Genomic DNA, 14226 nt, shown 5'->3' with positions numbered 1-14226 from the left:
TCAGATCTCTGTGCGAAAAGTCAGAGTGCTCCCTGCCATCTTCTTTTGGTAGTCCTTGTCAAATTCTTCATTTTGGGCCACAGTAAAATAGTTCTTCCAGTCACCAGGCATCCCTGAAACAAGGCAAAATCTCAGTGATTGCTGCAGGAGTCCAGGGAGAATTGAGTGTACACCCAAGTTGTACAGTGGTATTGCTGGCAAGAATAAGCAATGCAGCATCAAACACTAATGGGAAAATCCAAGTAGACTTGAGAATTACAGGGTTTCACTTGACATCTTAGGATATATGTCCTTCCTCATAAAAGGGGAGATGGAGTGGTCCATGATGCTGCTAGGTAGAGTAGTATAGTTGGCCATAGGGTTTTGCTTCATGACATCAAATGAGGTATGATAGATGTTTTTATTCAGAACTTCCTCTGTTATGTCTTTCTCCAGGAACTTCAATATCTTCTCAATTTCCCTCTTTGGGTTCTGTATGTAGAACAATTACACAAAATAAATATTTTGGGATCTTCCATTAGGGATGATATTCTGTTAAGGTTAACTGCATTTGTAAAGAGACGTGTTAAGGGATTCATTCAAATATATTCCACAAATATTTCTCAAGTGTTACTAGTTAAAGGCACTGTACTATCCCAGATGTGCAGCAACAAGAAGATTGGGACTATTTCTATCATCAAGGAAATTGCCCTGCAAGAAGGAAACTGGGTATAAAATGACCAATTGAAGTTCTGGATGTGCTTCCTGTGTCCCCACATCCCAGGAACGGGGAGGACAGGATGGGGATCATATGAGAGAGACCAGGTGACCTCAAGAGAAGGAGAAATGTTAACTTCTGGAGGAGATCAGGAAAGGCATAGTGAACAAAGGAGAGTGTTGGTTAGTGTGATAATTAACTCTAGTGTCTGGGCTATAAGAATGGCAGCAAATGGTCTATGAGTTTAAAAAAGGCTAATAAAAGAACGAGTTTACCCAGAAGTGTACATGTTTGTACCTTGCTTCTTTCTGATAAAAAAAAAAGTTGCAAAAAAAGGAGTTATAGCTTTTGATTAAATTTTAGAGTACTTCTTAGCATGGTCATAGGTGGCAATTTGTAATTCAAGGACATTAATCCAGACTCACAAGGGTTGAATCTGCTATCCACTCGTCCACAATGAAATGGAGAAATCAGTTCACTGTCCTAATGTGTGACACTAATCCAGCAAATTTCAAATGGAATAGACCTCCAGTAGTGAGGAGGGCATAGAAGAGAGAGAAGGAAGTAGATTTCTTGAACAGAAATATGCACACTTGATAGTTATGATTGCAAAAATCTTTACAATAGACTCATGAGATAGAGATGATATAATTTTGTAGGTAAAGAAACATGACTCATATGTATCAGGATTCAACAAGGTGATCTGGCTAGAAGGCACAAGCTATTTCCAGAGGAAAAGGGTCTTCTGGAAAGTGTGAACAAAAGATAATTCTGAAGACAAAAAATATGGTTAGAGCTGAGGGGAAAACCTAGCTGGAAAGAGTGTCATGGAGAGGTTCTTCTGTTGGTAAGTCCACATTCCAGTGTCCCCACATCCCAGGAACTGGATGACAGGATGGGGATCGTATTGCCTTCACCTCTTTCATGTCCTCATAGAAAAGGTAGAGAATGTGATGCTGGTCCTTCATATCCCACCATCCCTTTACATGGTCATACCAGGAGCCCCATAGCACTGAGGAGGAGAGAGAAGGGACATCAATGTCAATATGAAACTTATCAAATGAGCATGACTTATCAAATAAAAGAGGAAAATTACTAAATACAACCAGAATACAAAGATACTGAGCAGAGGGATTCTTATTGCACAAGACAGAAAACTTGTTCTTTGAGAGTATTTTGGAAGATTGTGAAAAATATTCAGAATTTACTGAGTTATATTTCCACCCTCAAACTTAGTTTTCCACAAGACTTTTTCTATGGCCAGGGAATAAAAGTCTTTTTCTTTGCATCACCACAAATTGTATAGATCAATAAATATTGTTTCCAACATGCTGATTTTGTAAAAAAGACTTTCATTTTAAAAAGTCTCTAATTACCTGCTCTTGGGGCATCTTTGTTTTCAGTGATGGTAAATGGGAGGAGAGAAGATTGCTGGGTGTCTTTTGTTGTCCCTGTGAACCCTCCTGTACCTTGCATCTTTATCTACGTTGCCAAGCACTTTGCAAGTTGACCTGCACAATCTGTCACCAGGGGCTCCTTTTACCTCAGAATTATAGATGGACTTTATTTCAAGAAGCATTGGAAGGCTTTTGCAAGCAGGAAGAGAGAAAGAACAATATATTTGTTTCACTGATGCCTCCCAATTGACTCACTTTATTGATTGCTACCTCCACCAAAGGCCTCAGCTCCTGTGAAGGGGACCTCTCCTATCTCCAGGGAACTGTTGCTCCTTCAAGAATACTTCACTAGTTCTTGCTGATTTCCCAAAACTCTGACCACAGCATTGTGAATAGTCTATTTGTTGACATCTCCTGGGAGACCTCATTCATGACATCTACTTCCTTGTAGGACCTTGACAGATAAAATTCAGTGAAAACTCTTTTTTTTTTGATGTCAATAGCTAAGTGAGGGAGAAAATAGGAACCCACAGTTTTCTTTCACTTACCTTTTCCATCTTTAAATGTTTCAATGTATTCCTCCCATGTACCAGGGTCAGGCACCATTGAATTCATTCTTGAAAAGTGATAGTAAGATACCAGACAGTCCTTGGCATTTCTAGCTACATAGATAATCTGGAATCATCCAGAAAAGAGAGAGAGAGGCAGAGAGAAAGCAAGATAGAAAATTATCACCATTTAGTGCTGAGGTTGTTGTTTTTAGAAAGCCATTTTGGAGAGTCTTGGATAATCCTATTGGAGGAATAGAACATACATATGTTTTCTACAAAGTGATCATCTCTTCCAGTCTGCCTAGAAATTGTTCTGATTTGTAGCTGGTAGTCTTTGTGTTACTATTGAGTACCTCTTCTTTTAAATCCTAGAATTTTCCTGGGTTGCACATAAATACTGTACTCATCCTAACTTAACTTGGAGAATAAGTTATGTTCATCTATTCAGGGTGCTCTAACAAAGTACCACAGACTGGGTGTCATATAAAAACTAGAAAGGTTATTTCTCACAATTCTAGAGGTTAGATTGTCTGGTCAGGTCTTGCTTCCTCATAGATGACCATGTTTTATAAGAGTCCTAATCTTAGGACCTAAGGACCTAATCATCTATGAAAGCACCCCCATTCTTAAAACCATTACTTTGAGGATTAGAATTTCAATATTTGAACTTGAGAGGGTCATAACATGTGAAGGAAAGGTTCTCCTTGGATTTTGATAAACAAGAAATCTAAATTATAAAGTGGAAGGAGCTAAAGCAATGAGCTTATTGTCCCATTCCTACAAGATGAATCCCAGGCTTATAGATAAATTATCATTCCTATGTTTTTATTCATGGATAAGATTGAGGACCTCTAAGGACAGTGCCAACTCTTCCTTTAGTGATGTTTGTGATGCTGATTCTTAAAGGAAAGGCAATGGAATGTCCTGGCAAGAAAAAAATGACCTCTTAGCTTCTTGTCTTGCTGTCCCCCTCCTTCCCTAACCACCTTGGCTTCTGTTCCAACCTATGCTGCTTTCAGTGGGGTTGGGGAGGTAGAGTACTGTGAGGATGGGTAGTGTTCCCCCCCAAAGTTCCATATGTAAAGAATTGGTACTTAGGGTAGAATTACTGAAAGAGATTGAGCCTTGTGAGAGGGAGGTCTTAGGTCATTGGAGGTGTATTCTCAGAGGGGATTGTAGGATCCTGTGTCCTCTTTTTTGTCTGTCTGTCTCTCTCTCTGTCTCTGTCTCTGTCTCTCCCTCTCTCTCTCTCTCTCTCTCTATATATATATATATATATATATATATATATAGATGTGTATGTGTGTGTTTACACACATACACATATATATATGTGTGTGTGTTTACACACATACACATACACATATATATAGCTAAAGATGTGATGTAAACACACACATACACATACACATATATATATAGCTAAAGATGTGAAAACTCACTCTGATATGCACTTTTGCCATAAATTGCCCTAACTGGATGTCTAACTAAGTGGACTGCCTGGTCTTGTATTTTAACCTTCAAGCCAAAATAGTCCTCCTTTTACTTCACAAGTAGCTGTGTCAGGTATTTCATTACAGTACTTCAAAGCCAACCGATACAAACTCAAAATTTTCTCAAGCACTTTTGCCCAGCATATCACTTTATCAACAGAATTTGTGTCCAACACAACCAATACTCAGTCATAGTTTCCTCTTGGTGAATTACTCTCTCTCTCTCTATCTTACATTCCCAACTACATTTAACCTATTATTCTCTTAGTCCTGTCATGACTATTTTTCTGGCCCAATTTTGCTGTTGGATTTCCATCCAATATTCATGAACATAATTAAGAAACCAAAAAATCTGAGGTAACTACAAAGCCATGTATCAATATATTCTCAGATATTTCTTAATTTTTATGTCAGCTCTTGCTTTCAAGGCCTGAGTAACTGACAGTATGAGTCTTGGGCTAGATAGGGATGTGTAGTCCAATGTTAAATAAATTTCCAAGAGTTTGTTGACCTGTATTAGTTTTGAATTGCTGATGAAACAAGTCACCACAAATTCAGTGTTTTAAAACAATGTTGATTTATTCTTTTAAAGATATGGAGGTCAGATTTCACTGGGCTAAAGTCAAGGTGTAATCAAAGCTGGTTCCTTTTGGTAGTTCTAGGGAAAAATTCATTTCCTTGTGTTTGACTTCTGGAGTGTGACTGCATTTTTTGCCTGCATTGTTTTTCCTCCTGACACCCTCCTGGATCACTCTAACTTCTTTATTTGTCACATTTCCTATTTCCTAAGTCCTTCATGGTGATATCTAGGGCCTAGATAATCCAGGATAATCATACCATCTTGAGATCCTAAATTTTATTATACCTACAAGGTCCATTTTGCAATAATAACATTCCCAGGTACTGTTTAATAGATGCAGATATCTTTGGGCAATCACTCTTCATCCTATTATACCATCCTAAAATGAAAAGCTTGTACTAAGTTCTCTAAAGTTTTTTTCTACTGAACTTAACTCACAAATCTTAGTGCATAAAGAGAGATAATGCCATTGATATTTCTACACTATTTTGAAGACCTGAGTTTACAAAAAGAAGGTGTTAGTATGGTGAATAACCAAGGGCTAGTGTATCTTCTGACACTAAGCCTACAAGATCTGGTAATAATACTGGTTTTTGAGCAGCAAAATTAGCATGTCATGAATGGAATTATCTGTGGCAATAAAGCAAAAATTTTTCATGAGTCAAGGTGTCTTGGGTGTAATCTCAGGAATGGGATACAATTCCTAAGCATAGTCTTATGGCTGTCTATACTATTTTGTCTTGCCCCCCCCCCCTTTCCCCTTCACAGGAATGGGAGAGGATTTCTGAATATGAACAACTGTTCAGTAGTATTGTACTTTATTTGGAAAGAGGAGATGGTCAAGATAAAGAATTGGTGAGTCATAGAAACCCAGAAAACAGAATTGCATTTTGTATATGGACACGGCACCAAGGACAGTGCTATAGCTAAACAGACATAACTCTTATGGTTTCTAATTGAGTTCAGTACAGAAAATGAAAGAGCTTGTGGGTATCTTGGCAGTGAGAAACTTAACATCAACTCACTTTGTTTGCAACTTTCATGTAATTGGGTTTCCCTAGGATCTTGCCCATAAGGAGATATTCTAGTCCAGTTAATATGAGCATCTGATTCTGCCACGTGATTGTACTTTCTATTGTAAATTTCAATTTAGTATTTAGTTTATATTCATATTACATTGATTTCAAGTTTCACTGGTAGAGCACATATCAAAAAGAAACACTAATATAGTCAATGTACACTGAATTTGTGGGATTTGAATTAGGAAGTGTCATCTTTATTATTGCATGGACATAGAGGCATAATAGCACCTGGAAGCTTGCTTCATGAGATATGTTCTTTTTAAGTGTGGGCCAAGTTTCTAGATGCTAACAAAATCAGATTTCTCATCCTGAAAGGAAGAGAAATAGTTTTTGAACACCAAAGTGGACATTATTTAATTGGAACAGCCAGATAATGAACATGAGCATGGACTTCAGATTTTGACAGTGGAGAATATAATTGACAGACTCAGCTGCATCACTCTGAATTTGCCACCATATTCCTTGAAAGGCCACATTTCTCAAAGGCTGCTCTTAGCTAAAGAGTGAGCATGATGGGGCTTTCTAGGCAATCAAGACTCTCTGGTGGTTGGCTTTGGTTGGAGAATCTGCATTGGTGTGGCTGCATTTTGTTCAGGGCTTCATTGCAAATGTCCCCAGATCTCCTTACTTGCCCCACGGGATCAGGCCAGCATCACGATCTGATGGCTCTCCATGCTCCTTTGTCTACACTTTCTCCCTGCAGGTTTTTCCCCAAGTAGATTATTGCATATCTAACTCCCCCATACCCTATGCTTGTTGGAGGACCCAAACTAAGATACCAACCTTCCTCAGGAAGTGCCTGCTTTGTTTCATTGATCACTGCCTTTGAAGTTGGCTTAGTTGTCAATCAGAACAATTTCCCAGTATATTTCTAGAAATAGTATTAGGAAAGGAAGGTGGATCCAGAGTAAAGGGTATGGTATTATGGCCTACAGCCACCATGTTTAATGTAGTTCTCTGATTAGTTTCCTTTGACTGTCTTTGCTTGTTTCTACTTAGAGTAGCAAATCTTACTTTTGAGTTCTCTTTCCAGAAGGATGGTGGTAGCATCTGAACAGGTAGATGAGTCTTCAGAGTTCTAGGAGAAGGCATTTTATTGGCCAGGTCCAGACCTGGGAAATAAGTTGAACATTTCTCATCAGCTACATGGATCCAATAGTGTTTTGTCAAACATTGGAAATCATATTGACCACACGACTGGCTCTGTGCCTTAAAGAATGATGTCATAGTCCGTGTTGCCCCCCTAGCCCATACAGTCTACCTGTCCATTCTGGTAGAGTACAACACTAATGAGGCACAGCAAAACATGGAGGCAACACTGTTCCCTCTCCTGTTGAGCACTGAGGTGTGCCTGGGTTGGCAGACAAAGAGGCTTTGGGAGGTTTAGTTTAGTGAGAATAAGACTCAGGGTATCTGGTTCTTTGGGCATCTCTGTTGTTGCATGGAAGAACTGCCTATTCCTCTAAAGAGAGGGAGGTTACTGGGGCACCTGGATGGCCCTAGAAACTCTATCTAGAGTTTCAGCCTTTCTTTCAGCTGTTACTTCCATAACCAAGTTCCTGTCGTGTGCCAGCACTGAGCACTGTGCAGCAAGATGCTTTTAACTGAAAAGTGGAGCTTTATAGTCATCAAGTAATTTTTCCAAATAGTTAAATGTGGGAGCCATGATGGGAAGTCATCAGTCGGTGGGTGTGGAGGGCCACAGAGGTGGAGCTCTGTGAGAAACAGGAGATAAGCAAGGCCAGCAAGACTGAGTAAGGCATAGACAGAATCATTCCTAGAAAGAGAAAGTCCAATGCTAAGTGCTAGAACACTGAGCGCAGCTGGGACTGGTTAAACACTGCATAAACTTCAGGGGAAGGCTTGAAAGGAAAACAGAAGTGTCATTTGTGGAGAACAAACCATCTGACAAAGAAGCAGATCTATGGAGAAAGGGAGGTATTATATGGAAATATGGTGGAGAAAGGAAAGAAAGAAGGGATTGAAGAAAAAGTAAAGACCTTGTGGAAATGAAAAGAAAAGCAACTCTTGACTGTTCTTCCTCCTCTTCCCATCACCAGCACTATCCACAAACAAAAGCACACAGAAGAGGCCCTACAGATTCAAGAGGGTGCTTTCAAACTAAGGACTGTCCATAAAATGAACATAAGTGGAAAAGGGCTGAGTGTATTAATACCAAATTACTGTAAAAGTCAGAAAAAGCAAACCACTTTCCCAAACCAACTACAAACCTGAAAACATGGTGCCACAACCTGTCAGACTAAATTCAATATTCTGAAACAGAAATTTGGGAATTGTATATATATATATATAATCAGAACTACAAGAAACAAGAGTAGAAATGAAAAAAAAAAAAGATAGACAAGTACAAAAAGATCTGGTAGAAATCAAGAAAGATATAGAAAAAAACCCAAAAGAATACTAGAAACAGATTAAATTATGATGTAGGCAATGGAGAAAAGATTTCAATGCAAACTTAACAGGAGATAGTGAAGGAAAGCAAGAAAATGCCTAAGAAAATAACAGTGACAAAATGAAAGAAGTGGAAAAAAAAGTGTCCAAAGCAGAAGACAGGTGAGGAAGTTCCAAAACTGGCATGCATTGAAGTTCCTGAGAAGTAAAAAAAAAATAGTGGAATGGAAATAATTTTTAAGTCCATAAGTTGTACAAACTTTCTGGAACAAGTCCTTTAATTTACATCTAAGCCATGGGAAGTAGATTTATAATGATCAATTCTGAAACATACTGAAGTTACTAGATCTGAAGATAAGGACCTCTAGAAAACAGATGAAATGGTTCATGAAGTTGAGAGAATACAACTAGCCTTGGACTTCTTAAAAATAGCATAAAAAAAAAACAATCAAACAAGGAAAAAGTGGAGTAGCATTTTAAAGAGGCTTTAGGAAAGAACTTGTGAATAAAAGATACTGTAACCAGTGCAGCTGTGCTTTAAATACCAAAGAGTTGTAGAATAAATGATTGAGTGTGTAAGAAGTCACTAAATGCAGCACATAGGAGCCCTTCCTTCACTATCTATGAGAATAAGTTTCATTGAACCAAGAAACGACCCAGAACACTTTGTTAAAAGTACTTACGAGCAATTTTTCACATTATTTAGTACTAGATCTAAAATAATGCAAGTAAAGTCCTGGGTAAAATAATGTGTAGATCTTATACATTACAATGAAGTAGAAATAATGCAACTCAAAATTTGAGTAATATCACCAGCTTCTGTATAAGTAATGAGGGAGTCAGAGGATTCTTTTGAAACCAGCATATCAAATCATAAAAGATTATGTAAGAGAAAAAAATTTACATTTTTAGAGGTAGTAATTTATAGATAGATAAACACTGGCAAAAAGGTAGAGATTTTCCTAATCATAAAAAAATACAACAAACAAAACAATAAAAACCCAAACAAAAAGTCCTGCATACACTTTAATAAAAGAAAAGAAAAAAATCATATAAACACAGTAAACATTGTTATACACAGTAATTTCAAATGAAATTTTTAAATCTGACATAATTAGAACCAAAATTTTGAATTTTGAATATTTGAATTAGAACCAAAATTTTGAAATTTTTGAATCTGATATAATTAGAACCAAACCTATTAGTCAAATCAATAAGAGTCAGTGCTCTTAAATTTAGAAGTATTAAGGTTTTTCAAATTGACTCATAAAAGGAAATCTAACTATATGCAGAATAGACCTTTCTAAAACACACTGACTAATAAAGGCCAAAGTAAAGGAATGAATAGAGATAAAACATGCAAATTAAAAATAAAAAGGGATTGTGATGCTATTAGATAAAGCAGGATTCAATTCTCATATGAAATGAAGAAGGAGGAGCTTTATAGTGCTGAAGACCCTATTAAATTAAGAAAATGTCATAACAAATATCTGGTATTATTAAATAATAATATAAATATAAATAATAATAGGCATTATTATAGCTATTATTATTTTACAAATAAAAAAACATTAGATTTTGAGATGCCTAATAACTTGTTCATGGTGAAGAATCTCAACCACTATTTCTAGCAGAATTGTTGGATTCCCAAGTCTATGCCTTCTCACTATTGGGTTATCTTCTGTTGCCAAAGGTCCCATTTATTACTATATATTTTATGAAAACATGTTCTTTATTCTCTACTTGATTACAGACTCTTCAAGGGTGTTGTGCCTTACATTTCTTACTATATTTGATGTGATGCATGATGTTTTTTGATATTGCTACTATATAAATTTGATTTAATTCTTTGGTAGACAGGTTTTAGATAAAATACATTTGAAGACATTCCCTTCGTGAGCTGGCAGCAGAATGACACAGGAATGTGGCTTTTCAAAACATGTTAAAAACAACTGACACATGATCAACACAAAATTATATATTCTTATGGGGCAATGTGATAATGTAACATGTATACAACATGTAATCATCAAGTCAAGGTAATCAGCATTTCCATCTTTTTAAACAATTATTTTTCTTTGTGCTAGGAAACTTTGAACTCTTCTAGTTTATTATAAGATACATAATGAAATTATTGAAAACTATAGATGACCTACTGTGCTGTATAGAATGCTGGAACGTTTTCCTCCCATTTAACTGTATTTTGATGCTCATTATTCAATTTCTGTCTGGTTCCTCTTCCTAGCCTCTAGTGACTTGCAGTCTACAATTTCTATAAAATTAAATGTTAAGTCCCACATATGAGCAAAAACATGCAGTATTTTTCTTTTTGTGTCTGGCTTATCTCTCTGAACATAATGTTCTTTAGTCACATTTACATTGGGGCAAATGACAGAATTTCACTCCTTTATGGCTAAATAATATTTCAGTATCTATATACCAAAAAAATATGGCTCAGTGGATGCTATGGTTCCTCAATCTTGCTATGTTAGCTTTCCATCATGAAAACAGATACTTCAAATAATCAACTTATAAAGAGGAAAGATTTGTTTTAATTCACAGTTTTAGAGGTTCCAGTCAATGACCATTTGGCCCTTTTGCCTTGGGCCTATGATGAAGCAGCATCTCATGGTGAGAGCGTTGGGTAGAACAAAACAACTCACCTCATGGACAGGAAGGGCAAGACGGAGAGCAAAGGGTCCCTCAACTTCAAGGGCACACCCAATTCTCTAAACCCCTCCCACCATGTCCTGCCTACCAAAGGTACTGTACCTTCTGTCAACTCCAAATGGGGATCAAGCCTTTACTATGTGGACACTGGGGAGACATTTAGGATCCAAATTATTTAGGATCCATCTGCCTTCTCTACACTAAAATGCTCCAGCATAAGGAAGAAATGTGTACCTGATGCTGCCAAATCATACATCTTAGAAAAGGAATTTGGAAGTCATTTTTCCTACTTTTTTGATTTAGATTATCTTCAGATTCCTTCTCAGTTTCATTTGGAAATACTTTCTAAGAGGCCTATGGGAAAATGCCTTCCTTAGGTGAAGACTGACCCTGTATGGTGGTAATGACCTCTCAGGTCCCAGCTGGGCACACTTACCTGAGTTGAGAGGTGGAGGTAAAGACCACTCTAGGAAAGGGTGCCGGTCAAAGGTGTTGGCCCTCTGGCACTTTTGCACATCTCCATCATTTTGGATCATGTCCGCAATCTCCTGTGTCCAGGTTGTTCCTAAAAGCATCAATCATTCTCAATACCATTCACCATGGCACAGTTCAATGCATTTTTCCTTGATTATTCAGTTAAATTTGCTTTTTCTGAACATGGAACAGGATCATCTCATGTGTCACCTTCTCTGTATGCCAACCAAAGTAGGTGGGATCCTCCTTTGAGCACTGGAGCCCCTCCATTCTCATTGTCATGACCTGCTCATAATATGTGCTTCTTTGCAACACCTGTTCTCTGTATCCTTAGTATTTAGCATAGAAATTTGCAGGTAATAGACCTAGATTGGTTGTATAAATATTGAATCAAATGTAATGAGACATAAAGATGAATTAGCCAATGTCCCTCCTTTAACAAGCTATTATGGTTTTTTTTTTGGAGGAAATATGGCAGAGACTGCTTATTATCTAGCTACTATTCATTTTTTTTCCTTTCAAGTTAAGAGATCCTCAAATATTAGCTGGACTTATAACTATTTATGTAAAAAGCTGCATTTTCAATCTTTCTTGCAATTACATGTGGCCAGGGCACTAAATTCTGGGAAGCAGTTTTTAAAGGGAGGTACAGAGAGTAACTCCTTATTTACGACCTCTTTGATGGTATTTTGGAATGATGATTGGACCACCAGCAACTTATACAGGACCATAGAAGCAAAAGCCACATCTTAAGGTGGTAGAGAAGAAAGTTAGAAGGAGTCAGGTTTGCTGATGAAGGGTGCAGCCACTGTTTCAGTATTGGACTACCAATATAAGGACAACTTTTCTTTTGTGTTATTTTGAGTTTTCTGATACCCTTAGTCAACCTGAATTCTAAATGATATAGAAGAGGGATATTAATGGACATATGGATAGGCAAAAGTTAAATTATGGGAGGGAGGCTGAGTTACTGCAGTGGGGGTCAGTAGGTCTAATTGAGGAGAAAGGTACAAGGCCTGGAATGAAGACTCAAAGCAGAATGGAGTGTGCATCTCCATTAAGGAGGCAGGGCAAGCCAGGAGAGGAAATTTCAAGAGCTAAGAGAGAGAGGCAGGCGTACTCTCCATGCTGGAAGTGTAAGAAAGGCTCAGAAGAGGTTGAGAGGTATTGAGAAGTGGGAAATAGAGAGAAAGAGTGTCAGGACCATGGTATAGAGGACAATATGTTCGACTGCATAATTTCCAAGGTGAGTTGAAACAAAATTTCTTCCTGAAGAACAATACAGGATGAAGTTAAGAACTAGGCAAGAGAAGTGTCCAAAGCAAATTAGTCAGGAAAGAAGAGTATTGAGAAACTGAAAGTGCCTAACCTAGTTGACTAAATAAGATCTGGTGAGGTGGGGTGCTTCAGAACCTATGAAGAAGGAAGCATCTTCCAAATATCTTCAGTGAATCCACACTTTCTTGCAATCTTTCTGATTATGAATATCTAATATTTTTCTTACTGAGTCAAGCGGTCCCTGAGAGATTTTTTTTCAAACTGGTTACAGCTTATAGTTCTTTGCTTCACTTGGTCACACAGTGTGGAATTAGAAATATAGAAAATGCAGGAGATCATCAGTCACTTCATCACAGTCTTTTCCTATTTTTCTACTCTGCACAATCCTGAGATATCCTTTGCCTTTTTCCCCCACATAATCCACTTCATTTTATAAGAGGCTGGTAGACATCATCTCCACTTTCCCAGATGCATTCCACCATACTCACATAGGTTTTAGACACTGTTTTTTTAGCCCAGTATCTATTGGGCTGAAAGATTCATTTTCTTGTCAATTTCTCCCTAGGAGGAACATCTCAGAAATATGGGCTACTGTTCATTCAGGAAAGCTTAACAGAGAAGAAGGAGATCCTGGGCAGCCAAGATTTACTGGAAGAACTTCTACACTATTTCTTAGATTCTGTGCTCTTACGTTGTTTTGTAATTTTTTTTATTCCTTTGCAATTCTGGCCACCTCTTTCTTTACCAAGGACCTAAATAAGAGGGAGGATCTTGCATTTGCATTCATGAATAAGTCTTGGTTCCACTTTTTCCAGGGACCAGTACTGAAGAATAACTATATTCATTAAAATTAGGAGTCCCACTTTCAATATCATTGCTTTGCTAAGGCTGATGCCACCTACTGCTATTTCTGCACACCCACCTGCCTTTGCGTAGGTTGCAATGAGGAGATCATCAGATTTTGCTTGGGAATTCCAGATTTTGTCCCAGTTATCACTTATCAGCTTGGTCATGAGGATTCCATCAATTTCTGTGGTTTCTGGTTGTAGGTATTTTTCCTCCAGGTGGAGATCTTTCATTTCCTCCAAGGACATTTTAGTATGTGGACTTGACAGGTGCTTAAAAGAAAGGTAGACTTTTGTCATTTCTAATACTTAGAACAGTACTCCTTAATTTTTTTTCTTTGGAGAGAGTCAGGAGAGGTGCATGATAGGAGCTTATTATTGCTTTTAATATTTATTTATGTAAGAAAAGTCAAAACCGTGGAAGCCTGGAGCATTTTGAAAAGCTTTGTTTCAGGGTGTAACAATGATAAAGATGCAAATACATCTGAAATGGAGATAAACATGGGGAAGGAACACAGATCTGGGAAATTGTCTCCCTTGGGTTGGCACTTCAGAGCCTACCTGTCTGAGGTCTGAGTGACAGAGATATGAAGAGCCCATGGCAAAGGCCTCTTGTCAGGTTTTAACACAAAGAAGCCAGAATGGAATCAGAATATAGGTTGACTGGCTTTGAAGCATGCTGGAAGAGGGTGAATAAACTACATTTGATCTGAGTAGCTGTAAAGCTTGGGGGAAGTTATTTACACT

General features: G+C 37.7%; 1 protein-coding gene across 1 annotated transcript; it reads right to left on the bottom strand.

Moving 5' to 3' along the window:
* On the bottom strand, nucleotides 1–13728 carry LOC143387308 (sulfotransferase 1C1-like). The gene is made up of 7 exons (XM_076841824.1): nucleotides 13557–13728; nucleotides 11319–11447; nucleotides 6815–6912; nucleotides 2643–2769; nucleotides 1615–1709; nucleotides 293–471; nucleotides 1–115 (listed from the first exon to the last, which is right to left on the bottom strand). The coding sequence occupies exons 1-7, from the start codon at nucleotides 13726–13728 to the stop codon at nucleotides 1–3; spliced, it is 915 nt and encodes a 304-aa protein (XP_076697939.1).
* Nucleotides 13729–14226: the final 498 nt, after the last annotated feature.

The sequence above is a fragment of the Callospermophilus lateralis genome, unplaced genomic scaffold (genome assembly GCF_048772815.1).
Source record: "Callospermophilus lateralis isolate mCalLat2 unplaced genomic scaffold, mCalLat2.hap1 Scaffold_127, whole genome shotgun sequence".
NCBI classification, from domain to species: Eukaryota; Metazoa; Chordata; class Mammalia; order Rodentia; family Sciuridae; genus Callospermophilus; species Callospermophilus lateralis.
This window is presented reverse-complemented; position numbering and strand designations above follow the sequence as displayed.